This window comes from Colletotrichum abscissum (assembly GCF_030869225.1).
Source record: "Colletotrichum abscissum strain IMI 504890 chromosome Unknown Scaffold_3.1, whole genome shotgun sequence".
NCBI lineage: Eukaryota > Fungi > Ascomycota > Sordariomycetes > Glomerellales > Glomerellaceae > Colletotrichum > Colletotrichum abscissum.
Window position 1 is genome coordinate 1082895 of NW_026850209.1, and position 25557 is coordinate 1108451.

Here is a 25557-nt window from a genome sequence, read left to right on the forward strand (position 1 = left end):
TTAGTTATCACATAAAGAATCGCGACTCGGCTTCGAGTGGTGTCTTATCGCCGTTGCGGTGCATGCATGAACACACGCCTTGCGGGGATTCGGAGCGTTTCAACGCGAATTGGTGATGTCAGGCACAAGTTACGATGTCGGAAAACGAGGGTACCGTCCCGGAAGAAGTCTCAATTTGGGGAACAGCTCTGCAGACGTCCATATGCTTCTTGTAGAAGGGACTACAGCTCTCGCAGGGTCACCCATCTGATTAGCAGACCACAGACATGTCTCAGCCGCGGACGTCTACTGGTAGGGCGGCAGGCTTTGCCGCCCTACGAAATCGCGCATGAGGACTCTTCGATCTGGGTGTATCTGCTTTGTACTATGCCGTGGTGTTCTAGACATCCTGAACACGAGCAGTCGAGGACATGCAGTATCTCTAAACATCGTCGCAAAGGCTACTCATGAAGTTCTTTGACGACATGCGCAAGCGTTCTAAGCTGTGCTACCACCGCACTGCATACCTCCTCTCGGATATAAGCGCGTGTCTGGAACGACGATTTCATACGAAAGCAAGCAGAACAAATGCTGTCAATCAAAGCCTAGAAGCCCATGAGGACTCATTGTTCAACAGGCCAACTTTTCTTGTGCAACTCCGAGAACCTTATGAGCAGTCTTGGCAGAAATGTACATCGGCCTGCCGATGTTTTCTGTCGCCAAGTAGCCGATCTCGAGTCTCCAAGGGGACCTGAACAGGCGATCAAGTCAATGCCCATAGTTTCGCGCGATACAACACCTGTTCACGAGACAAGCCTGTTCGCGAAGAACATAGCATGGCAATGGAGATGGGAAAGCAAGATGCCAGGATCGTCAACGGACCAGAGCCTGGACGACTATTAGCAGTGAATAAATAAACCATTTCCTTTCTCTGAATCAGACTCATCTCCAAGAACGCTGTTCCAGCAGCTAGAGATGACCACCTGCCTCATATCTAAACCACAGTCACCATCATGCGCGCTCTCATGAATGATTCACTACCTCGACACCGCCCTCTCCAGCAACACTATAAAACAAAACATCTCCACCGCGGAATCAACAAACATTCTTCTTCTACATCATCAACACATCAAATACATTCAAACATCAACCAATCAACCAAACCAAACACTCAAAACACTCAAGCAATCCACCAACTTACCACTTTCCCACACATCAACCAGCAATCTTCTACAAAGAACCACACATCAAACCACAACGATTACCCAAACAACCAACAACATCAATCAAACCGACGCAATGGCTCCCACTTGGCCTGTCACTCGCCCCAAGCCTCCCCACCCTCCTCCCGACCCGGCTCCCAAGCCCCTTCCCCCCAGCAAGTAAGCAATGGACGATATAAGGAAGCATACCTTGGTCATGGAGCGGTGGCAGGATGAACAAAAACACACCTGAAGGATGAAGATGTTCTCTTCTCCATTCTCAGTCACACCTGAACGGTGAAGATACTCTTTAGTAGCTAGCTACCCAGTACCTTAGTCAATAAAACTCAGTCAAAACAAGAAATTTGCCCCTGATCTATCAGTATCTGGAAATATGTCTATAATGCCCTGTGAATTCGCAAATGCAACGATGACTGCCTTGACATAAGTCTTCATTCTTAAATACGACGAGGGAAGGCGGCGCATCGAAGTCGTTGAATCAACCTTACGAGGATACCTAAAATGGAAGGTAGTACCGGCCCCGGAGAAAGCGGGTCCGACACGCACCGAGCCGGATTGTCGGCACAGCTGCCGGATCGGAAGATTGCGAACTCAAAATTCGGGATCGGACGACGGCGGACCGAAGACACTGTCATCTTACCCCGAATCTCTGCATCTCTGCGAGATAATTACCGATGTGTTGATACGACAATCTATACGAGAGACAACCTAGTGCGGGAAGCACGCCTGGATCACAAGCAAGGATGATCCATAGCAGCGTCGCGGACGTGAACCGAGGATACCTTGGGCTGTAGACATAGAGTTGGTGCCACGAACTGACACTTTCCATAGTTATGTGACGGCGGCCTCGGCGTGCCGACGGTTCAAGCCTAAAGCTTAGCGGGTCTCTCGGGAACATGTTTGAAAGTTTTGTCCTAGACTCGCCAACGGGCGACTCTGTAACCTTAAGTGCCGATGGGCAGGGCTTTGCCGGACGAGAAACCAAATCTTCCGGATGTTTCTTTGTGAAGGAATCGTTGAAACCGAGAGCGACGCTAGCCTGAAGGAAACAACTCCAGGTTGCTTTTCCCCCTCGACGTCATGCCACCAAAACGGTGGTGCGGCTCAGCTTCCAGAGTGTGCCTCACCGTCGTGGTGCCCACCTCACCTGAAGCATTGGTGCGCGCAGTAGTGGTTTTTTTGGGTAGCAGAGCCTGTCAATCATAGCAGGGCCAATAAGCGCTGGGATGATGGCGTTTGGGTTGCATCCCGGAAGTGTAGCCCTACGAGCTTCCAAACTGGCAGCGCTGGAGCCCGAATGACATATGCCCGCGCTAGGCCCAGGAGAGACTCGAGTCCAGCTTTGAAGGTAACAACTCGCGAATAAAATGCCGGGGCTGTTTTGCCAGTCGCCGGCAAAGCTCGTATTGTGGTCCGCGGATTAGGCAACTCCATAACAACGAGGACCAATGTTCAGCCCACAGAGAGGCAACAAAGCCAAGATTGCGCACAGCGTACGAGATCGTGGGGAAAAACTGGATCTGGTACACCCTCAGGATTCAGCGATGGAGCTGGCGGCGTTCACTCAGCTTGGGAAGGCTTGCGGGACAGCTCAAAATGCGCCGTGTCTCTTTTGGCGGGCCAATCCACGGCTTTTTAGGTACCTTGGCTTGAGCCGGTGGGCGTACAAAGAGCACAGGAACTTATGGAAGTGTGTGGACGTGGAGTCGAACCGCATATAGCCGTATCAACAACGATACGAAGTGGGTTGGGCTTGAGAAGGCGGCACACCTATGGGAAAGGAGAAAATGTTCGGCGATATTTGTGGCAGTAAGATTTGCAAGGACGGGCAGAAGGGATAAATCTTGCAACCATCATAGAACACCGGACGAACGCCTCTTCGTAAACAGATATGGACAGTTGGAAGCGAGGGGGGTCAGAGTAGTCTTCAAAACGCGCCGTCAACGAGACCAAACATGCCATACCCACATGTTGGATCTGAAAGGGCAATGATGTGACGTGAACGATGGCTCGGACTTCACCTCGGAAGTCCTAAGGGGTACCGGCAATTGGTGGACCTGATGAAAGTAAAGATTGCAGAACGGGTAGGTCGGCTGGCAGGCTGAGGTGAGAGCGAGAAAAAAGTCGTTCGGCGCCAAAAGGCAAAAGGGCAGCTACAAACGGCAGCTTTGCCAGAAAGGAGATGGGCGATCGGCACGGCCGTGATGTGGGCGGGTTGAAAAACGGCGCGGAATTGTGGCTGTCAGCATATCAGTCAAGCCGTGGGCTGTATGTACTATGTAGGCCGTCATGCTCCGTTGGAGCATATCTGTGGTCTGTGAGATTCGGCCGAGCTTCGCAGGTAAAAACTGGGGGTGAATTCGATCTATTGAAGTGTGCGTTATGCGCTGTCAGCGGAAGAGAGTGCGAGGAGTGCGAGGCCTAGATAGACGGTAGAATGTCTCGTGTTGCTAACGGTCGTGACCCTGAGACATGCATATGCCTTGCCAACGTCGATGAGAGAAGCGAAAGAAGAGCGGTGGGTTGATTGAGGGGAATCGAGGCGACATGAGGACTACTGCAAGCAGCAGCAGTCATTAGCCAGGGGATGGAGAGGCGATGGCATGATGTTGACGGGCCTCGTCGGATTTGGTGCGTCGTGTGATTGATGCTGTATAATCGCTGGTGTTGTAAAGTTGGAGGAGGTGTCGCCCGGCAGGCAGAAGCCACGCCCATGGCGCTGTCAAGGCACGCCACACGCCTTCGGGCGCCCCAGGAGGGAATCTGCAAGAAGCTTGCGGGAGAGGAAAATTCCGGGTAGGTCGAATGGCGGCAGCGAAAGAGAGCGCGATGAGAGCCTTGAAGTTTCCTGCTTTCTTGCTCGAGCCAGCGCCCGACTCTCTAGCGGTGAGACCCACCTGGCTGACAATGTGAGCAGAGCGTATGAGCGCAAGGTAAGGTACCTTCCAGGAGAACAATAATAAGCGTGAGATGTTGAGTGTGAGTTGTCTGTGGCGCACGGCAGGCGCTAAGCAATTCCTGTATTTTCAACCCGGGGAAGGAGGAGGAGTTGGTGGAGAAGGAGCAGCGGAAAGTTGTGGAAGCCACACTTTACCTCTAAAAATTGTCCGTGGAAGGCGCATGCACAGTACGGATACCCCAATGTGGAAACTGCCGTCACCTGACAAGTGCGGGCAGTAACACAGTAAGATACAACAAGTGGGACTGTACATGCAGGCGCTGCAGGACCGCAGGGCAGGCAGGTAAGCTCCTCCCTGGCTCCTTCATGTAAGATTTCCCCGACCGCAGCATCGTATGCCTATCCCGATGCCGCTTCCCCCGTCTCTCTTACACCGTGCCACCCTCAACAACCCAATCCCGACCTCGTAGCACGGCTATCTGTCGACTTGGCTTACCTCTTTCCATCACATCTCTCTGTTCTCATTCGCCAACTGACGATACCACATCCTGCAGCTCATCATCCATCTTCCATGTCCTTGGAATTCTCCCAGACCGTCTCCAAGGTAATCCCGGCCGAGATAATGCTGACTCTGACTCCTTATCCTCCCAGAGTTCCATCAGACCATCGCCTGGCCCGGCTCTCGTTCATCTAGAGTGTCCACTTGAGACTTTGCTGCACGCCATCTCAAGTCCCCAACAACCTCGTGGGTCCCTTGAGCTTCTTCCCCTCCTCATCTTTCTGCGCCGGCTGACCCTAAAAATAGCCCCCAACTACCATGCGGCCGGGGCAATACTCTAAGCAAGCCGGTGACTCTTGCTATGGAGAAAGTATACTACGAGTTTACGGCACATTTCGATACGAGCCGCCCGATGATGTCGTTGAGCCCATGACCAAGATAGGCCCGACCAGCTCCGGTTATCCTGCACATGCTCTGTGTACTACCTTATTCCATGAATGATTCGCCCACCAACCGCGCAGCTTAGTCAACCGACGGTGCCGCGCTCTCTTGTTACCTCATTAGTCCCTAACCTTCGTCTTGGCGAATCAGATGCTCCGTCTCCGTACTGGCTCGGTCTGATCGACCCTGGAGACAGCTCGCCGGTGAACGCAACCCAAGAAACGCTTTTTTTGCTTTTTGCACCGTTCTGCATTCGTATCCGCGAAACTTCCACGTACCCCGACCGACCCGACTGTCTCTGGCGGATGCCCGGCCAGACGAGCCTCACCGCCGACTCCAAGACTGGTCTACAGCAGCATCCTAGCAAGAAGCCAGGTCCTTGTCGTGTGCGTCGATCTGCCTTCTCGCTTAGATACGCTGGCAACTGAGCCATGCCCTAGAATCTCGACAACTCAATGGGTCCCTGGAGCGCCGGAATACCTCCCGTGCCAAGCAGTGGAGTGCCCGAACCGTACGAGCCTTCCAGCTGAGCTCAGACGGTCCACCGTGACTGTTGTCGTTCCATCTGGATATACTACGATCTGGTCCAACTTTCAGGCCTCTCGCGGTTGTGCTCCAGTCAGGCCGCACGTTTCCTGGGTGCGGTCAGACCTCTGCCTGCTAGCCCGGATACATACCATCCATATCACATCAGAACCTTCAATGTGTCATTGCAAGCTGGCAGTTGATAGTGGAAATTGTGCTGACATGTTGCATGTCAAAATACCAAATCAAGCGCCCTACGATGCACTGCAAACCTATCGGCACACGTCTGGACCATCCGCGAGTACCGAACCATGACATATAGCTGTCCTCCAAGTGGCCCGTCAGCCTCATCCTTCACCTATTCTCAGCCTGTGTCACACGAGCCCGTCGTAGCCGTCGGTGCAGCTCATAGGTAGACATAGGGCAAGAAATTAGCACCTCCAAGGCAGATCTTGGGTCCAATTTGGGGATCTGACATGATCCGCACCACCCAACCAGCTTTGTCGCATTCCGTCTGCCTGGCTACTGCCACCCATGACAAGCCGGAGCTCAGCCTCATCCCAGACTTGTCCCTGCTTGGCTTTTTCCATCCTTTCTTAGTACGCATCTTCTCTGCCCCGTATCGGTATCGCTAGCTCGACCCGAACGACCTGAAGCATGTTCCATCTACCTCCACATGGCACAACAAACATACCTTCTTTCTCCACAACGCACGATCGTATCCACCATGAAGGGGACTTGGCTTATTGTTCCCTCCATGTCAGAATGAGGCATGGTAACTGCCCAAGGGGCAGGGGTAGGATGCACCTCACTTCTACTCACACCTCACCTTCTTACTCGCATCAAGATATGCCTGGAAAGCTGCCGGTCTGTGTAGACGCCACCCCGAGGCCTTGGACATGCAAGTGCACCGAGACTATTGATGTCGACCTCCCGAAAGAGGCTAAGGCCTTGAAGGGCTGCTCCAGGCAAGACTTCACATTGATACACAAGTTGTATATAATTCCAACTCTCCCTTCGGATATCTCGACGAAAGCACACAACACCAAGTCAGTCGCTCATCTCCTACCAGTCTTGTGCTTTCACGTTCATCATGCTTTCCACCTTCATCAGCTCCAGCCTTGGGGCTTTCCTCCTTGCTTCCCTCGCCAATGCCAACCCCATTCGTTCGGTTGAGCAAAGGCAGACAGGCTGCGGTACCAACGGTATCGGTAACCGAGAATGCTGGAACGGAGACTTCAACATTGATTCCGATTTCGAGATCTTGACACCGCCCCAGGGAAAGTTGAGAACCGTGAGTATCTTCTCTGCTTGATATTGAACCTGTTCTGACGACTTGAGTAGTTTGACTTCACCCTAAGCAACTTGACCGATGTCGCGCCAGATGGCGTTCACAAGCCGGCCATGTTGATCAACAACCAGTTCCCGGGTCCCACGATCGAGGCGGACTGGGGTGACACCATTCAGATCAACGTCCACAACCAACTCCAGACCAACGGTACCTCCTTCCACTGGCATGGCATGCATCTGCGCGGCCACAATGACCAAGATGGCGCCAACGGTGTTACGGAATGCCCTATCCCCCCTGGACAAAGCAAGACATACTCCTTCCAGTTGACTCAGTACGGTACATCATGGTATGTTAGCTTCTTTGTTGTTGCAGACTTGGACCCACCGACTAATGCGTCTGCTTCAGGTATCACAGCCACTTTTCCGCTCAGTACGGCAACGGCGTTGCAGGCGCCATCCAGATCAACGGTCCGGCGTCCGCTGACTACGATATTGACCTCGGTCCATTTGTTATCAGCGACTGGTACTACGGAACTGCAGATAACCTCTTGCGCCAAGCCGAGCTTGTGCCAGCCCGTCCCCCGCCTAGTGACAACATTCTCTTCAACGGCAAAAACATCAACCCACTTGGCGCTGGCGGTCAATACCAGAAGACGAGGCTGACCCCGGGCAAGAAGCACCGTCTCAGGCTCATTAACACCTCTGTTGACAACACTTTCACCGTCTCCCTGGTAGGCCACAGCTTCACCGTCATTGCTACCGATCTCGTTCCCGTGAAGCCAGTCAGCAAGGACAGCCTCTTCATGACTGTCGGCCAGCGCTACGATGTAATCATTGAAGCAAACAAGGAAATTGAGAACTACTGGTTCAACGCGACTGTTGGTGGCGGCGGTCTTTGCGGCGAGACGAAGAACCCTCACCCCGCTTCAATCTTCTTCTACGATGGATCTCCGGATAGACTGCCCGTTGACCAAGGTACACCTCCCCCCAACCTGGGATGCGCTGATACCACCGGGTTTACTCCTGTGCTCTCCCGAACAGCCCCCTCAGACAAGTTTGATGCGAGCAAGACACTGGACATTGCTTTGGACACGCCGACTATCAACGGCGCAGCGGTCTATCGCTGGAAGGTCAATGGGAACGACATTGACGTTCAGTGGGACAAGCCTACTTTGGAGTACGTTGCTGAGGGCAACAACTCCTGGCCGGAACGTGCCAACATCATTGAGATCCCCGAGGCCAACGATTGGACTTGGTGGGTGATTGAGAACACTGGCGCTCTGCCGCATCCCATCCATCTCCACGGTCACGACTTCTTGCTCCTCGGTACTGGCAGCGGCACATTCAGCGGCTCAGAGGGCCTCAACTTTGAGAACCCCACCCGCAGAGACGTTGCACAACTCCCCGGCTCTGGATGGATGGTGATCGCATTCAAGACAGACAACCCGGGCGCCTGGCTGATGCATTGCCACATTGCCTGGCATGTGAGCATGGGTCTCAGCGTTCAGTTCCTCGAGCGAAAGAGCGAAATCGCTTCAACGCTCGACCTGGCATCGATCAAACCGACCTGCGATGCTTGGAGGAAGTATGAGCCAACCGCCGTGTGGCCCAAGCATGATTCTGGATTGTAAGAAGAAGGTCGTCTTGGGCTGGCTGAGAACACAAACAGCATATGTGGCGTCCAATTACTGAGAGGACCAACTGCGGTGTGGTGGGCAGTCGACACGAGAGCACCAAGCCAGCCTGGCGCCTCAGCCTTCAACGTCATTCTGCTTTTATTGGCCTTTTTTCGGCTATGACTCGATTTCCGGGCGGTCACCCAACCCTCCATGATTGCCAGGGTTTGGTGTGCCGCGGAATCCGGGCCTCTCCGGTCCTGTCATGGGTCACCGGCGCGCATGACAGGTACACCACCTCTTCGCAGCGGACTTTCGGGCCTCACAAGCATTCAGCGCGCACGCGCACTAATTAATGATCGACTTACGCAGCAAGGATATGGGAGGAGAACATTTACTTTTAGCAGGCGCAGGCATTTCATTGGTGTTTTTCCTTATGCATGGATTGGAGTTGTCCGGTTGCTGATACCTATTTTGTCCGCTCCGCTTCATCGATTGGTCTATTTTCATTTACATGGGTTAAAAACATGCATAGAATTGGGTGAGCAGGGTTACAACATGATTTGCTCGGACTTTTCTACAGAAACATGCCTAATTCATTTATTCTTTTTTCCGTCAAATTTCTCAAGTAAAGTAATGATGTTTTCCGCTCACACACATTTTCAGCCCTATGACCTAAGGTGCATGCAATGCAGTAAGCAATATTTTCCTGCGCGGTGAGTTGGGAGCAGAGCAGAGAAGAGCAGGATCTCGGGGCGGTCTATCAGCGGAAAGTGGGAGGAGCTGTGCAGGAGTCGGCCGGAGGTAGCGGAATCCCGTTGCACACCAGCAAGCACGCGACTATTGGGACGGGACTCGAGGTGGCTAAGGTGATTAGAGTACTGCTTAGACGCAACCCTCAAAGTCGCCAAATGCCGAGGACTGCGGTAGGGGCGGATGCTACGTCTGGTAGTGGTGTGACCTCAGCTCGCATCGCCCCCAATCTGGCGATTCCCCTAGGCTCGGGATTTCTGGACTTATGTCAGCCTCGGTCGTCGGTCTTGGTGTGTCCGGGTGTGTGGTGCCGGTGGTGTGATTTGAGTGTGCGGATGAGTGCCGCCTTGGCGCAGCTGGATGGGATTTTGACAGCGGAAGGCGACAGACTGTGTCTGGGTCTCGCCATGGAATGCAATGGATGGGTTACATGTGCGATGAAGAGATCTTGCCTGCTGCGGATTCCCGAGACGGGCGATGGCATGAAGACGGAGACGGAGGGGAACGGGGATGGATGCGGGCGGGGGGTCATTGCCAAGATGCAGCCAATGTTGATCTCGGAGCTTGGCGGGGTTTGGGGGGGACTAGGTTAGAGCTGTCTATCCGTACCGCCGATGGTGTGGGGGTGGTGTCGGGGATCGCTGTGGAGATCTTGCGGGCCCGGGCTCGGTGGAGTCCCGGGTCTGGAAGCTCAACGTCGTTCCTTCCCTGAGACCTCTCCTTCCTCCGATCATCTTTGGTAATTGTACACGTGACCCGACGTACCTTCCCACCTTCCTTCACCTTACCTTCCATGGCTGAAGCACCCTACCTTACACAAGGAGCCTATTCACCTCATTCTGTCACCAGCACACCCATCCGGCCACTTGGCCGGGTGGGTTAGACTCTGACGCAGAGTCGATAGTAAATGAAATACTCCAATGAAGCCGTGCTGGCCTGAGGGGCGCGCTGTTCGAATCCGAATAGGGGCGTGAATTATCGAGTAAGTTATCACCAGCCCCATCCCTTGTTCCTTTCTTTTTGCATTTTTCTCGTAATTCCACGTTAGGGATCTGCATCACCAGTTACAGAGGGCTCACATGTTTGATGGGAATCGACTTTGGAGCATGGAATTTGAGGCTGCATGGTAGATATATGTGGGAAGTATGTGAGTTGGACCTATGCTTTGCTAAGATAGTTCGTGATAAGCGGTTAACTGACTCCGTCCGTAGTGAGGTAGGTCATGCTTGGAATGAATGGTCGGACAGCACTTGATAATCCAAGCCACCTATCACGGAAATAACTGCAAGATACTATCTATCTCACACCGAAACTCTGCTCCCCCAGCCTCCTTCGTGGCAGAAACCGCCGCCCCTCCGATAACACTCACGACTCGAGTATCTCGGACCATATGCTCTGCCCCCAACGGGTTGTCCCCTCTCCCTACGGCACCTCCTCATAGACTATGCGCCTCTCAACGACCAGCAGCCACCTCCACGCGCGGTCCAGAGACGTTCTACGCCCCTGTCTCCTTCAAAAAGATGGTAGTCGCCCGGTTGGGGATCCAACCATCGGAAGAGGTACTCTGATAGAGGGAAGATCAAGGCAGAGGAGCTTGTGCGACGGCCTGACGAGCGTTTTTCTGTTCTACGCGCGGAGATCCGAAAGCGTACAGGTTGGCGAGAGCTTCTTTGATTGCTACTTTAGTCAGAGGAGTATAGGATTTGAAGGAGAGTGGGAGCTTGGTTAGGGCGTTGATCAGGTGTGCTGCTGATACTCTTGTGCCGCCGTCGCCTTTGACTGTAATGAGATGGAATGATGCCCGTAAAATGCAAAATAGCAGAAATATCAGCGATCTCTGGTGAGAATCGTCACCCCATGTTCGGTCATCTCGACGCTGACTGCGCGTTGATTCGGGAGCGCTTTCTTCCTGTAACTGCGGCTATCGCATACAATCTAGAGGCGCCTCGGTCTATCCATCCATAGATACTGGTTGGCCCTAAAAGCAAGCATCTACATGCGCTGCGTGGATACGACAGCAACTATACGGGAAGAGGTAACATCTCTCTTCTTGCATATGCTCGGAGATTGCGACATGCCCTGAGGAACGTAGGCGCCGGTCGCCGACTTCTCTGCATTTTATGGGATGGAGCCAGTCCCCTCGCCAGCTCGGCTCTAGGATTTCCCTGTAGCATCCGAGTTGCTTGAGGATGCGCAGACCATTGAGAGGAGGCCGATGCTGGCACCGTACCCATTTGAGGTGCGGTGGAGGGGTAGGCTTCGAGAAGGGTGTAGTCCATGTTGTTAAACATTTCAATCATGTTTGCTAGGGCGAGAGCCGCTGCACTTCCGGAGAAGGTGACAATTCTGAGGCATATGGTGCGTAGTGGCGATGATGATGGTGACGGCAGTGGTGAGAGGGGCGCGTGGGTGGTCGAGGGTTCGGTGTAAGTGACGGCAACACTGCTGGGATATCGAGACATCGGCTGAAGGCAAGGATTCGTTTATGGACAAACATGGAAGATTGTGGAGTTTTCTTGGTCTCGTATAAGTGAGAGTTGACAACGTATTCGCTACGGTTAAGTCATCCTATGGCGGAGCTCGAATCTTGACAACTTGCACTTGCCCGATAGCAGATCTGATACCGGACATAATCACAATCTGTCTTTCATCTAAGTGGCATGAGAGGAAGTGGTTTTCAAGACTAGTAACATACAATCTCGCGTCAAAGACTTGAAGGGTGACGTGTGGATCCGAGGACGAGGTCTTTTGGACTCAGTCTCTCGTGGATGTCGTGCTCGTGCGACGACCCACGAGCCAGCTGTACGGGAGATTGAAAGTGAAGTACAAGAGTGATCAAGTGCGCTTGTAGCCATGAGAATTCATCTTCGGGCGTTCGCAGACCTATCAACACAAGGTAGCTGTGAATACTGTGGCTACTATGTCTTCGCAGGGAGACGGAGCCGAGCTGGATAAGAGGTTAATGCGCAGCGTGTTGTGCTTCCCATGGCTATGGCGTCGAAGTAAGGACCTTGGTGATGGTACATATTCCGTAGAAGATACAGTTTGTGACCTTCTGCATGCGAGATCTGCGCTGCAACCCAGCTTTGAGCTTCTCCATAGGTCAGGTACAGTCACCCGGAATCGATCTTCCTCTGTAAGCGGTGGTGGCTGCGTCTGGCCCGCCTCATCTCACGTACATGCGAAGCTCGAACAATTTCCAAAGAGCTTGTGGAATAATAACAGATCAAAGCATTCCGTTCTTCGCTGCAAATAATTACATGCCTAGCTATAAGATTAGCTGAGAGTTCCTGGAAACCACCCAAGACAGACAGCAATGGAGCACTTGACTTTTGTCAGCGCATTGGGCACACCTATTCTCGCTGTACTTCGAGGCGATTCAGGCGCCTTGTCCGCGCTAGCAACATGTAAAATTGGGTGAAGTCACTAGGTTTATCGGCAAAGAAAGAAGCATGCCATCAGACTACATGCCCCCCTCCGCTGACAACTCTGGAAGAGCCCATTGAATTTCCAGAAAGCATTCTCCCGAGAGCTTCGATGAGATGTATTGCGTGGATGCTGCATTCCTGCGCAATATTGGGGTTTGATCGCCGCGGCTCACAGTGACCTTTACAACTAGACATCTTACCTCGCAACCATGGCTGGGGATTAGGACTATTGGGTGGCAAGCTCGACAACATCTTTATCCCTGTTCAGAGACTGAACGATACAACTCCGCCAGTACAGCGTTTGGACCCGCCCATGCAAAGTATGTAGTCACTGACAGCATTACAGAAAATAGCGACTGAATCTCTCACAGCGCTGAAAGTCTCGTTGGACATTGTGAAACACACTATTCTTCTACGATGGATTTTCTATCGCTTCAGTCACCTCTGCCTGATCACTCCGCGACTACTATTCAGATGGGTAAGTCGAAGCCTTTGACCTAGGAGACTTCCCTGACTCTAGATCGAAATCTTTATCCTGAACTAACTTACGAGAAGTTGAGGTCGAAACACCACAATGACTTTGGGATACTCGGGCAAGGCCCTCGAATGGTGCAAAGGCCCTATTTCTCTAGTGGGGCGACCAAAAAGTCTGAGAACACCCCGCCTGCCCATCGGCACGTCCTGACGCGTCTTCCTCAGTTCACCTCAAACGCTCTTGACCATAATTAAATGAGCGCCGATACCGGATTGCGCGCCTTCGCGGCCCGGCTTCGAGGAGAACGGAGTTCTGGCTTCGAACTGAAAGAACAGGAACGAGTAGCAATTATTGCTCTTGTTCTGGGCGGCCGAAGCTATCGCAACGTTGCAGCGATTTTCGGCTGCTCGCTCGGCGCGGTCGCATCGACGGTTCGGCGGTACAATAAAGATCATACTTTCAAGGTAGCACCCTGGAAAGGCAGGCCGAAGAAAGTCTCGGCCGACACGTACGTGAATCTGGTACACATTCCTGGTTCTACATCTTAACACTTGAATAGACGACCAGTAACATTATGACTTGAGTCTGGACAATGGTTAGATTTGCTCGTCCGCTTGTCGCCAAGATTCCAATGGCGGCTCAGGCCATGTGCTTATACTGGGCTTTCAACAGGCTTTGAAGTCTTGCACATAGACTGGATTCAGAGGAAACTCTTCACCAAGCTTAGTTCCGGGAATGCAGATCTGCAACGCATGATCTTTTCGAAGACATCACTTGTTGCTCGACACCAAGAATGGGAAATCTTTTTTCTCATTAATCGGTGACCTCGTGGAGTTCTTCAACCAACTCTCTTTACTCATCCGCATCACTTCCCAAGTCCTCAGCGAAGAACTCCTCGGCGGCCTGCTCGCCTCTCTTGGCCACGACCTCCACGGGCTCCTCCTCGTCCTCAGGCTCGGTGGAGACGCGCCTCTCAAGGTCGCCTGCCTCTTCGAGATCGGCCGCCACGAGGTCGGCGTTGGAGAGCTCCTGTCTCTTGATGACGATATCGGGCAAGTCGGCTACCGCCGCCCGGGCGAGAACGGGAGCCTGTGGGATATGGTATTAGTGACACGGCTCAGATATGAGAGATAAATGCGGGGGAGAGCGTCATGTGCAGCGTGGAATGCGGGAAGGATTTTGGGACTACTTACCACGGTGAGGGCTACGCCTGAGAGGCTGAGAGAGTTCACACCAGTAACGGCGACCAGGCCGACAGCGAAGAATGATTGAAGCTGCATCTTGAAAAAGCGAATTGTCGATAGTGGTATTATAAGTCGATGGTAATATTAACTGGATTGAAGAGAAGCAGATCTGGGTTGGAAATTTGACACACAACCACCACAGGAAACGCACGAACTTTGACCTGCCTATATATCATTCATAGACCCGGGAGGTTTCTGGACAGACGTGCGGTCGCCCACATGCCGTTCAAGCGAACATCTGAAGTTTTGCCAGATGACGAATTCGACACTGTTGGGAAACCAGCGTCAGTGTCAAAAGTATAACCGCAACAGTCCGTTTCACATGTTTTGACCAACCCCCCAAAAGGACAGGCCTAAAGCGCTGCAGCCCTGGCAAAGGTCCAGGCATGCCCGCCGCGGGGGAGCCAGCCTGAGAGGGGAACAAGGTCCTAGTGTACAGCTGCAAAGGACGGGCAACGCGGCCAAAAACTCTGACTGCCCGCGTCGCGGTGCTCTCGACCTGTCAGATCTTCGTCTCATGGGTGGTGAGCGACCTTTCACAGAACTCTCAAACCCACTGACATCCTTCAGACACTGTTTAACTCCATCGTTTTGCATTACTAGAGGATTACCGCAGTATATATAAACGCTACCCTACCCTCGAATTCCGCACTATTTAACTTTAACCCTTTTCTTACCTATCCTTTCCTCTATTTTACCCTCTCCCTTATTAAAAAATCGCTAGAATCGTAGTTTTAATAGCTTATTAATAAGCTAATATTATTATTTAAAAATAAGTAACTTATTTTTATATATAAGTACTAAGAGTTTTATTATTATAAAAATAGTAATAAATATACTAAAGTATTTAAAAAAGCTTTTTAATAAATTTCTAATACTATTTAAAGTAATTATCCTTAAGCTATAAAAGGAAGTCGAAGTACTATATTAATACGGCCTTATCTATCTTATTAATATTAATAATAGTTTTTTTAATATAAAATATATTACTAATACTCTATAGCTACGTTATTACTTTTTATAAATCGTACTTAATATTAATAAGGATTTTAATATTATTTTTTAGTTCGTTTTTTAGTTTTTTTATTAAAGCCGTTATTATAAGGTTAGTTTAATTATTAGTATTTTAATAAGCATTTTAATTTAACTTAGAGGCTTTTATAGCCCTTAAAAAGAGGTTTTTAAAAGATTTATAATTAGACTTTTTACTTATTATAAGCGAAGCTATTATAGTTAAAGCTATAGTATTACGAACCTCGATAATAAGTAATTAATAATATAATTATCTTTTTTTTATAGTAAGTTTAAAAAAGTATTTTAATTTAAGTACTAAGTAGGTACTATATTATTTTATTAAAACTATATTCTTGTACTTATAACTTAGAAAGAATTAACTTTCTTCGATAACAAGGTACTTAGACATCCTTCAGAATTCGCTCACTGTTCGGACGGGGGGTCACTGAAGCTACGCGGGCCCTGTCAATCCTCCCCTTCCCCCTCAGTAGCCCCCGGGCCACTCGTGGCCCCCCTAAGAGACTGGTGGGAAGAGGTGGGATGAGACCAGAGATTCTATGTTGGGAGGGGCCTTGGGGGCCAACTACACTGTACATGGGCAGCTGTGGTGAAACAAGACAGGTTTCTGACGGAACTCTCGTGGTGCGACGTTTGTGTGAGAGGGCCAAGCCTGGGTTGCGCTGTTGCACGACCTCTCTCCAGGGATCCACTTTCGCCCTCGCCGTATCCGTAGTCGTCAGATCAATTGCGGGAATTTGGGGGTGACAGTTGCCGGTTGCCGATTGAACGTCGGCATATCGGCATGGTTGAAATGCGTCGAAAGGCCTATCACTGTCGGCAATTGAGTTTTGTCGAAGGGGACTGTTGCTGAAATAGCCACTCAAGTAACGTTTTTCAACATAGCCCAGCCAATTTTGTCTGAGGTGATAAATGCGTTCTATACATCAATCAGATAACATGACACAATGCACTGCAGTGTGTGAAAAGCGCCTCAATCGTGAATTCATGTTCATGAGTTCGTAATAGTTCTCTTCATCGTCCCAAGATGCCCAACGCTTAAAAAAGTGTATGAGATGATAGCGCTACTCTAAACCCGTCTAAGCCATCAAGGTTCTCTCTGAGCTCCTATATGATGATGATTCTAGTACAACTCCATCTTTTCTAAATTTTCAAGATGAATCAATCCATTGGCAGGCTGTTAATTTGTCAGTACTGGATCAACGAATGCTAAGTATCACTGAAAGAAACTTACCGGAATGTATTGCCTCAACTTGACACCCGCTTGCCGGAACACCGCTGCCGTCTCCGTATCCATGCTGTATCCATGAGCATACACCACCTCGTCGATGCCGACCTGGCAGATCTTGATGCTACACGTCAAGCAAGGGCAAGTATCACAGTACAGCACGGCGCCCTCGCGGATACGCTCCCGGCCAGCCTCCAGCAGGGCATTCTCCTCGGCGTGGATGCACAGGCACGTAGCCAGGCCGACGCCAGACGAATTACCCGAGTTGCAGCGGGAGCAGCCGCCGTCGGAGCAGTTCTGCAGGCCGCGGGGCGTGCCGTTGTAGCCGGTGGAGATGACGCGTTTCTCGCGCCCGACGAGGACGGCCCCGACGCGGCGCTTCATGCAGTTCGAGCGCAGGGAGGCGAGCTCGGCCAGAGACATGAAGTAGGCGTCCCAGGTGGGCCGGAGGCGCACCGGGTTGGCGAGGTCGAGCTTGCCGAGCGTGGCGTAGAGGTGCGCGATGGAGGAGGAGGTGTTGAGGAGGCGGACGGTCGCTCGCGAGATGAGCGGTTGCAGGCCCTGTTTTGGGTCGTAGAGGTGGGTGTCTGAGGCGAGGGCGAAGGACTCGAGGGTGCAGTGGGGATTGTGGAGGGCGCGGAAGCGGGCGTGGCGGACTGTCAAGGGAGCGTCGACGGAGATGAGCATGAAGAAGGGGCGTCTGGAGAGGACGTCGAGGATGGCTTCGTTGTGGACGTCTGTGGTGACGAAGCGTGATTGCCATCGGGTAGTTACGTATTCCAGCAGGGCGTCGGCGGAAGAGAAGACGAGCTCGTTGGGGTAGTGAGAGTGAATGCCGTTGGTTCGCGGTTGTCCGCTCAAAATAGTCAGGGGAGCGGGAGAGAACGCAGGTTTCTGCTGCTGTTGTTTTGGCTCTCTGTCGGCGTTGCTGCTGGTAGCCACGGCAGTATCTATGCTCCCTTCAGGGGCCCATTGAGGATGAGGGCATTCAGCCTTGGTATGGCCTTTCTCGTTGCAGTTGAAGCATGAGCCCGATGCCCCTCCCTTGTTCTTCTTCTTCTTGTTCTTTGAAGAAGATTGCTGCTGAGAACCGGAGGCATTGGTGCCGTTGGTGAACTGCGGGTCAGCTCGCTCCGGCTCTGGCCGGGGCTCCGGCACCGGGGCAGGTTTGGAGACCGGAGCCTCATCCCGGGGTGGAGTTGCGGCAGGGTCCGTCAGGCGGAGCAGTCTGAAGCCATGATGCTCGACCAGATATTGAGCAACGCTCTTCTTGCCGGCACAAATGCCTTACGATTGTCAGAATAATGTTCGCAGTTGCTGAAGTGGATTGAGTTTTGACTCAGGAGTCGGTCGACTTACCACCACAGATTCCAATCAGCATCTTGGCCCAGGTACCGTATCAGACAAGATTTTATTGTAAGAGTAAGCACCTCAAAGGGGGAAATCGGAAAATTTGATCGAGTCTGCCTTTATCCGTCGATCGTCAACCTCCGACGTGCAGCTCTGCCGGTTGCGTAAACTCCTTAAAATCAACCCGGCAACAAGTGTCCAACGGAAAAGTCGCGATCTGAATTCTTTGCATGAACGCGTCTCCACGCGTAAAGCCGTTTTTGCAGCTCGGGCCAGATCATTTGGGTGTCCCCCGCGGACGTCGGGTCGAATTACTCCGATATTTAGCCGGTGGGACCTGCAGAGCATGACACAATCATCTCCCGTGGCACCGAGCGAGCTCCCGTCCCCCACCTTTGGTCGTCCAGCTGAGGTGGGCAGCCTGGCGGGGGAGAAGCTACCCAAACGGGCACCTGCCCAAGGTGTTTGCCCTATCATGCCTCACCTGTTAGACAACCATCTCACCCCCAAAGGAAGCTCTCACCAGCCTTGTTCTTGTGACTTCCTGACTCCGACAAGCCGCCGCTTGACTGCCTGTTCTCGTGACTCTTTTCAACTTGACATTTCCAAGCATCCCTCAGGCACAGCGACACCGCCCGGACCCCTCCGCTTTGTCCGGAGACTATACGGAACTGCGACCTGCCTGTTCCGTCATACTGAACCTAAGCCCTCTACGCTTTTGAGTCATTTCGACCTAAATCGCGACCTGCTTTCGGTTTGTTCTCCTACATACCCAAATCTCCGGAACACACCTAGGGGCTACAACGTTCTCCTGGAGTAAATATCGTAGCATAGGCCGAATACCGAGTCCAGGCGCAAACCATCGCGAAGACTGCCTGCATTTCCCCATACGAGCGCCAAAAAGCGCGCGTCCGCCACAGCTTGCCCACCATGGCAGCAATCCAATATGCGCCCTTCTCTTCCGAGATCGAATTGCCGTTTTACGCAGCCCTCTTCTCCTCAAAGCTCGAACATGACAAGCTAGACGACTCGGCGCGCCGCGTGCTTGGCCAGTACACTGCCCTGCCTGTCGAGCCAGGCCAGAGCTGCAAGATGTCCATTCTTGGGAATGCCCTCACTAGCGACCAGTAAGGCGCTCTCGCAGATCTTCAAGTCTGCTTCACGTAGATCAGGCTGGGACTGACGGGGAGAACAGGCCCAACGATGAGCATGTCCGCGCCGAGGGCTTCATCAAAAACGTCAATACGATCGAGGACTTCAAGAATACGGACAAACAAGCCATGCTGAAAATGGCAGCGAGACATGTAAGCCGAAATCGTAGTTGCATTAGTACCTGAGCGAGCTCTGACGATCGCCTTCCCAGGTATGGGACGCCATAAACGACGGCACCATCTACTCCGTACCCTCCCTCCTCTCCTCCTTTACGATCCTCTCATACGCCGACTTGAAGAAATACAAGTTCACATACTGGTTCGCGTTCCCAGCGCTGCACTCAGACCCTCAGTGGAAGCGTACAGGACCGATCGGCCGCCTTGACCCTAAGGAGAGCACGGCACTGGTCGATCGAGTGGGCACATGGCAAGCCAACCGCGACAAGAGGCAGAACGGATTCTTCCTCGCCAAGAAGGCGAGAGGTGTGGATGTCAGCGACTTGGATAAGGATGCGAATAGCGACCTCCACGACCTCAACGATACGTTTGGCTACGTGTGGGAAGTTGCCAACCTCGGAGAGTTCGAGAATGGCTTCTTCGGCGACGTTGCCGAGGAGGACCGATACGTTTCATTTGTCGACCCTTCGACGTACCCCGAAAACCCTTCGTGGCCACTGCGAAACCTTCTCTGGCTTGTTCGGCAGCGGTTCCGGCAGACCAAGGTCCAGATCTTGTGTTACCGCGATATCAGATCTAGCAGGCATGCGGCTAGAAGCATCATTCTGCCGTTAGAGATGGATCCAGTTGAGCCACTTGCGGTGGCTGAAATGCCCAAGGTCACAGGCTGGGAGCGAGACGGAGAGGGCAAGCTACGAGCTAGGATCGCCAACCTCGGGGAGTACATGGACCCAACGCGACTGGCCGACCAGTCCGTGGACCTGAACCTCAAACTCATGAAATGGAGGATTTCACCAAACCTGGACCTGGATACTATCAAATCCACCAAATGTCTATTGTTAGGTGCCGGCACGTTGGGAAGTTACGTTTCCAGAAACCTCATGGGCTGGGGTGTACGGAAGATTACATTTGTGGACTATGGACGCGTATCGTACTCGAATCCCGTGCGGCAGCCTTTATTCGAATTCGAGGACTGCTTGGAAGGCGGAAAGTTCAAGGCGACGCGGGCGGCAGATGCCCTCAAGAGGATCTATCCCGGTGTTGAGAGCGAGGGTCACGTTTTATCGGTTCCCATGTTGGGCCACCCGTTTACGGACGAGGCTAGGAGTAAAGCGGACTACGACAAGCTGAAGCAGCTGATAGACGAGCACGACGCAATCTTCCTTCTGATGGACAGCCGAGAGTCGAGATGGCTCCCAAGTGTTCTTGGCAAAGCAAATGGTAAGATCGTGCTCAACGCAGCGCTGGGCTTTGACTCTTTCGTCGTGATGCGGCACGGCGCTGAACCAACCGATGTTCAGCCAGAGGACAAGGAGCGCAAGACACTGGGTTGCTACTTCTGCAACGACGTAGTCACACCAGCCGACGTGAGTATACCGTGACTTCTCGAGTTTTCCTCCCACTGACAACTTGCAGTCGCAAAAAGATCAGACCCTGGACCAACAATGTACAGTAACCAGACCCGGTGTCGCGGCGATCGCGTCAGCGCTGCTCGTTGAACTGTTCGCGAGTCTGCTTCAGCATCCCCTCAAGCAACACGCGCCGGCGCCCCAGACGTCGGCAGACGAGAAGGACCCCGTGGACCATGCCCTTGGACTTGTGCCTCATACCGTCCGCGGCTACCTGCATAACTTCAACAACAAGGTCATTCGCGGAGAGTCGTACCCTTGCTGTAGTGCGTGTGGCCCACCGATTTTAGAGGCTTACCGAAACGACGGCTGGGGGTTCGTCAAGAAGGCGCTTTTGGAGAAGGACTTTGTCGCCGAGTTATCTGGGCTCGCAGAGGTTCAGCGGGAGGCCGAGAGGCGAGCGGCATCTATGGATTGGGAAGAGGAGGAAGATGGAGCGGATGACGGGGATGGAGAGTTGATTTGAGAAGTCAGGCTCTCGTGCAATATACGAAGTATGGACGAATCTTACAATGAGCTTTCACGGCGGGATAGACGAGGCGTTCGAATCCGGGATAGGATACTGGTGGCGTTTGGCATTCATAGAGTCCCTGTTGAGACTTTCTTTCCCGAGGATTCCAACTCCTAGTTTAGCCAGATGGGCGGAACATCATTTTCAGCTCATGGATGAATACTTTTTAAGCAGCTGATAGACGGTATTTCAGTCCACCCATCCCACGGTGATTTCTCATCCACCGACATTCACGCATGTCCACAACAGAGCTCAGCGCTCACTGCTCTATCCGTAGGAACCTGCGGATAAGCATTGCGCAAAATTCGGGCCTTGATGCGAGAGGTGTGCAGATGACAGGGTTCCCCACACTAGCTGATCCTCTGCTTCCCGCCCGTGACCGAGAATGCAACCGTTCAATGACTCCCGAATCCTCAAAGTCCTGTGTTGGACTAACACATTTATGCGGCCGATACCTCCGACTCTGTTAACGACCTCGAACCTTCCAGGTACCTGCAACCTCCCCCGGCTGTTTTTCCACAACAGCCGCAGCTTCCCCCTGACGGCACGCCCAGGTTCCCGAAGGCGCTATGGGCTACCTGAGTGTGGCGGAGGATTACCTAAGTGTGCTAAAGCACGGGGTGTGCATTTCTTTTAGTCAGGTGTGCCGGGAGGTAAGACAGAGAGCAAGCGACCATTCCAGGTTAGAGGTAACACTGTGTTCCGTCCGTATTCATCTCGTCGTCGGCCGCTCTTGTGCTCTTTTTTGATATTATACCATCATCTGTATTTCATGACTCTTTTCATCCGCGTCTGTTAACCCATCTTTGTTCTTGTTCCATCGGAAGATGTAGAAAAGCCGTCGAGAGCCTGGATTCTACGTATCGAATGCTTTGAGACTGTGTTTGGGGAGCGTGGGACGATTCTGGTGATTTGAGGTTGGAGGAGAGAAGGACGACGACCAGCGGCGGATTCATCGGGAAACTCTTTTCTGAGTCCGAGACTCATCGCCATCGTGTGTGACAGAGGTTAAGTTCGCGTTTTGGTCACTACGGGCGCGCGAATACCATCTCTGTGACTCTGCACTCGCTGCAAAAGACGCTCACATCCGCGGATATGCTGCGCTCCATCATCCGGCGCCTGGCGTCGGATCAGCCCGAGTCCGTCAACGACTACATCGGCGTCGTGGTACCGCTCGAAGAAGCTCACTTGCATAGTCACTCGGCCCGGACTGGCAAATGCGAATTCGAGGAACGGCCGAGTGAGGACGAGGACGACGACGCAGAGGATGACGGCAAGGACCAGAGTGAGAGCGCGGGGATGCTGGAGATGAGCGCCGCCGAGTATACCATCGAGGGTCTCAGAAAAGAGGTTAGGAGAGGTGGGCAAGGACGATGGACTGAGTATGAGCGTGAGTTTGAGATCTTCGACGAAGCATTTAAGAAGAACCCGATGGGTCGGTGAGATGGGTACTGATGTGGGGGACAGTGAAATCGAAGCTCATCAACAAGGCGATTCAGGATATTGGCATGGGGCGGTATAACTGGCAGCTCTTTGTCCTTTGTGGATTTGGCTGGTTCGCAGATAAGTGAGTCTCTCTGTCACCTTATGATGAGGATAATGCTAACCGGTTTGCTAGTTTGTGGATGCACGTAAGTTCAGCTTCAGCCTGATTCCCATAAGCAGCCATGGAGTCTCCAAAGGCACTGACAACAATTTCAGGGTGTTGCACTCACTCTCCCTTCTCTGTCCGCGGAGTTTGGCATCTCAGAACAGCGTGTGCGCTACACGACGTCGTCAATATTTCTTGGACTCTGCTTTGGGTCCTTCATCTGGGGCATCGGCTCTGATGTCTTGGGTCGTCGCATCGCCTTCAACCTCACGCTTCTCATCACGGGCGTCTTTGGCATTTTGTTGGCCTTCGCACCGACATGGGGCTGGGTGAACTTCCTCTTTGCAGCCCTCGGTTTTGGCGTCGGCGGAAATCTGCCAGTGGATGGAGCACTGTTCCTCGAATTCTTGCCGGACGCATCGAGTAGTCTACTGACGTTGCTGTCGGTGTGGTGGCCGGTCGGGCAGCTGTCTTCGTCGCTGGCGGCGTGGTATTTCATTGCCAACTGGCCTCCCGAACAGGGATGGCGGAGATTCGTTTTGACTATCGGGCTGATTACATTCATCATGTTTGTTGTTCGGTTCTTCGTATTCCGTTTGTTTGAATCTCCAAAATTCTTGCTCTCGAAAGGGCGCCAGTCGGAAGCTATTGCCGTCGTACATGGCATCGCCTTTCGCAACGGTGCGAAGACTTGGTTGACCGAGGAGGTCCTGGATGCAGTAGTCGATGGCGTGGCAGACGAGGATGAAGACCATTCAATGGCTGGCCGCTCGGGAGTGTTCCGCGGGTCCGGCGTCGCCGCAAACGCTCTCCGCGAGAGAATGAAGGCGTTTTCCGCAGACCGACTTCGGCCACTCTTCAAGACTCGGACCCTCGGCCTTGCCACTGTGGTAGTCTGGTTCGTTTGGGCGACAATTGGCATGGGCTATCCCCTCTTCAACGCCTTCCTCCCGCAGTACCTCTCCCATGGCGGTGCTGCCCCTCCGCCCGAGGACTCCCCAGATGCAGGAGCGACACCAATCACGCCAGACACATATCGAACCTACGCAATCACCTCCGCCGTAGGGGTGCCAGGCAGCCTGTTGGCAGCCTATCTAGTCGACCAGAAGTCCCCCTGGCTCGGGCGCCGCGGCACGCTCGCCTGCTCGTCTTTTGTCTCGGCCGTCTTCCTCTTCATGTTTGTCAAATTCGGCACCTCCCCCGCTTCTCAGCTCTTCTTCTCCTGCGTCGAGGCCTTCTCCCAGAATATCATGTACGGCGTGTTGTACGCCTTCACGCCGGAGATCTTCCCCGCGCCGGTGCGCGGGGCCGGAACCGGCGTGGCGAGCTTCTTGAACAGGGCCATGGGGCTTTTGGCGCCGTTGTTGGCGGCGAATATGCCCGGGGATGGGGTCACGACGCCGATTTATCTGTCTGGGGCGTTGATTTTGGCGGCGTTTGTCGGGATGTGTCTGATTCCCATCGAGACGAGGGGTCGGCAGAGGTTATGATTGTTGGGCTGTTTGAGTGTAAGGATAAAGGAGGTGTGGAAGTTCCCTGATATACAAAATTTCTTAGAAACAAGCTTTGAAGACCTGCGATTGAACACCGAGTGCCTCGGTCTTTCTTGTTCTACATGATCTACATCAACACCTTCGCAAAAGCATCCCCTAGCCCACGTTCCACCAACCACCCTTCCACAGCCTTCATATCGCCCCTGTTCGCCCTCTGTCCTCTCCTCTCACCTACAGAGTCCGTAATCTCTGACATATCCGCAAAGACCCTCTTCGAAATGTCCTTTTCGCGATGCCTCTCGCTAACCTTTTTATGATGTGCAGGGATATCGCCCCAGCTCTCCGTCTTGATGAACTTCATGTAGTCGTCGATGCTTTGCGACCCGCCCTCCAGACACAACAATCCGGGTTTCCCGGCGTAGAGGAAGCCCGTGAGGTGGTACGCGGGCGCATTGATGATGAAGTCGTCGCGCTTGGAGCGGGTTGAGATGGAGGGGAAGTAGAACCACACCCGCACCATGGGACCTGCGTCAGCTGTGGCAGCAGCATTGGAGACTGCGGACTCGGCTTCTGCTGCTGTTTTTGCTTCTTCGAGGTACGCTACTGCTGACTCGTTTATTGCGTCTATGATGCTGAAGAGGTCGTCGTCGCCGTCTGGGATTTGGGTGTTGAGGTGGGCGGTTGCTGCGCGGTTGAGCCATGCTGGTTGGAGGATTCGGACTCTTATACGAGGCGCTTCTTCTGGTGGTTCGTCGGCTTCGTATGAGAAGGGTACAGTGATGTCTAGTTGTAAAAGTTTTGGCGATGAGGGGTCTTGGTCCGGTTCTGGGACGGTGAGTGTGAGTATTATGGTTACTGTTGGTGCGCGGCTCAATAACAGATTTGTGGTTTCATTGCCTTGTTCGATATGTGTTTTGAGGAGCTGTAGCGATTGTTCGGATTCCTTGTCGATTGAGACCTCATCCTCTGTGGGGTACATTGCTGTGAGGAGGTCGATTTGGCCGATTTGGTGTTCGATTAGGTCGGGTGGTAAGAGGTGCCATGATGATGCGACTGCCATTGTGAATTAATCGCTGTTAACTAGCCGTTGAATATTGAAGTTCGCGACTGCTAGTTCCAGTATCTTGGTTCTCATGACTTCCTCGTAGTATTGTTCAACCTGCCATGACTTGGTGAGTAATAGTTCATTCTGAGATATTTTCGAACCTCATTTAAGCCACACCTCTCAGCCACATACGCCACA

General features: G+C 52.6%; 10 protein-coding genes across 10 annotated transcripts; 6 read left to right on the forward strand and 4 right to left on the reverse strand.

Moving 5' to 3' along the window:
• Nucleotides 1-5097: 5097 nt before the first annotated feature.
• On the forward strand, nucleotides 5098-5469 carry CABS01_01688 (uncharacterized protein; the record flags this gene model as incomplete). Its single annotated transcript, XM_060535068.1, has 1 exon — nucleotides 5098-5469. The coding sequence occupies one exon, from the start codon at nucleotides 5098-5100 to the stop codon at nucleotides 5467-5469; it is 372 nt and encodes a 123-aa protein (XP_060398257.1).
• A 1190-nt stretch (nucleotides 5470-6659) lies between these two features.
• CABS01_01689 (multicopper oxidase) lies at nucleotides 6660-8487 on the forward strand (the record flags this gene model as incomplete). Its single annotated transcript, XM_060535069.1, has 3 exons — nucleotides 6660-6860; nucleotides 6911-7203; nucleotides 7263-8487. The coding sequence occupies 3 exons, from the start codon at nucleotides 6660-6662 to the stop codon at nucleotides 8485-8487; spliced, it is 1719 nt and encodes a 572-aa protein (XP_060398258.1).
• A 1973-nt stretch (nucleotides 8488-10460) lies between these two features.
• On the forward strand, nucleotides 10461-10793 carry CABS01_01690 (uncharacterized protein; the record flags this gene model as incomplete). Its single annotated transcript, XM_060535070.1, has 1 exon — nucleotides 10461-10793. The coding sequence occupies one exon, from the start codon at nucleotides 10461-10463 to the stop codon at nucleotides 10791-10793; it is 333 nt and encodes a 110-aa protein (XP_060398259.1).
• Nucleotides 10794-11246: 453 nt separating this feature from the next.
• Nucleotides 11247-11525, reverse strand: CABS01_01691 (uncharacterized protein; the record flags this gene model as incomplete). The annotated part of the gene is made up of 1 exon (XM_060535071.1): nucleotides 11247-11525. One exon carries the CDS (start codon nucleotides 11523-11525, stop codon nucleotides 11247-11249), a length of 279 nt encoding a protein of 92 aa, XP_060398260.1.
• A 1857-nt stretch (nucleotides 11526-13382) lies between these two features.
• CABS01_01692 (uncharacterized protein) lies at nucleotides 13383-13676 on the forward strand (the record flags this gene model as incomplete). Its single annotated transcript, XM_060535072.1, has 1 exon — nucleotides 13383-13676. The coding sequence occupies one exon, from the start codon at nucleotides 13383-13385 to the stop codon at nucleotides 13674-13676; it is 294 nt and encodes a 97-aa protein (XP_060398261.1).
• A 304-nt stretch (nucleotides 13677-13980) lies between these two features.
• On the reverse strand, nucleotides 13981-14408 carry CABS01_01693 (uncharacterized protein; the record flags this gene model as incomplete). The annotated part of the gene is made up of 2 exons (XM_060535073.1): nucleotides 13981-14217; nucleotides 14322-14408. The coding sequence occupies 2 exons, from the start codon at nucleotides 14406-14408 to the stop codon at nucleotides 13981-13983; spliced, it is 324 nt and encodes a 107-aa protein (XP_060398262.1).
• Nucleotides 14409-16527: 2119 nt separating this feature from the next.
• Nucleotides 16528-18013, reverse strand: CABS01_01694 (cytidine and deoxycytidylate deaminase zinc-binding region; the record flags this gene model as incomplete). The annotated part of the gene is made up of 3 exons (XM_060535074.1): nucleotides 16528-16581; nucleotides 16639-17918; nucleotides 17992-18013. The coding sequence occupies 3 exons, from the start codon at nucleotides 18011-18013 to the stop codon at nucleotides 16528-16530; spliced, it is 1356 nt and encodes a 451-aa protein (XP_060398263.1).
• An 899-nt stretch (nucleotides 18014-18912) lies between these two features.
• On the forward strand, nucleotides 18913-21185 carry CABS01_01695 (ubiquitin-like modifier-activating enzyme atg-7; the record flags this gene model as incomplete). The annotated part of the gene is made up of 4 exons (XM_060535075.1): nucleotides 18913-19109; nucleotides 19178-19286; nucleotides 19346-20677; nucleotides 20727-21185. 4 exons carry the CDS (start codon nucleotides 18913-18915, stop codon nucleotides 21183-21185), a joined length of 2097 nt encoding a protein of 698 aa, XP_060398264.1.
• Nucleotides 21186-22325: 1140 nt separating this feature from the next.
• Nucleotides 22326-24311, forward strand: CABS01_01696 (major facilitator superfamily transporter; the record flags this gene model as incomplete). Its single annotated transcript, XM_060535076.1, has 4 exons — nucleotides 22326-22620; nucleotides 22698-22797; nucleotides 22849-22861; nucleotides 22932-24311. 4 exons carry the CDS (start codon nucleotides 22326-22328, stop codon nucleotides 24309-24311), a joined length of 1788 nt encoding a protein of 595 aa, XP_060398265.1.
• Nucleotides 24312-24441: 130 nt separating this feature from the next.
• Nucleotides 24442-25374, reverse strand: CABS01_01697 (uncharacterized protein; the record flags this gene model as incomplete). The annotated part of the gene is made up of 1 exon (XM_060535077.1): nucleotides 24442-25374. One exon carries the CDS (start codon nucleotides 25372-25374, stop codon nucleotides 24442-24444), a length of 933 nt encoding a protein of 310 aa, XP_060398266.1.
• Between the last annotated feature and the right edge of the window lie 183 nt (nucleotides 25375-25557).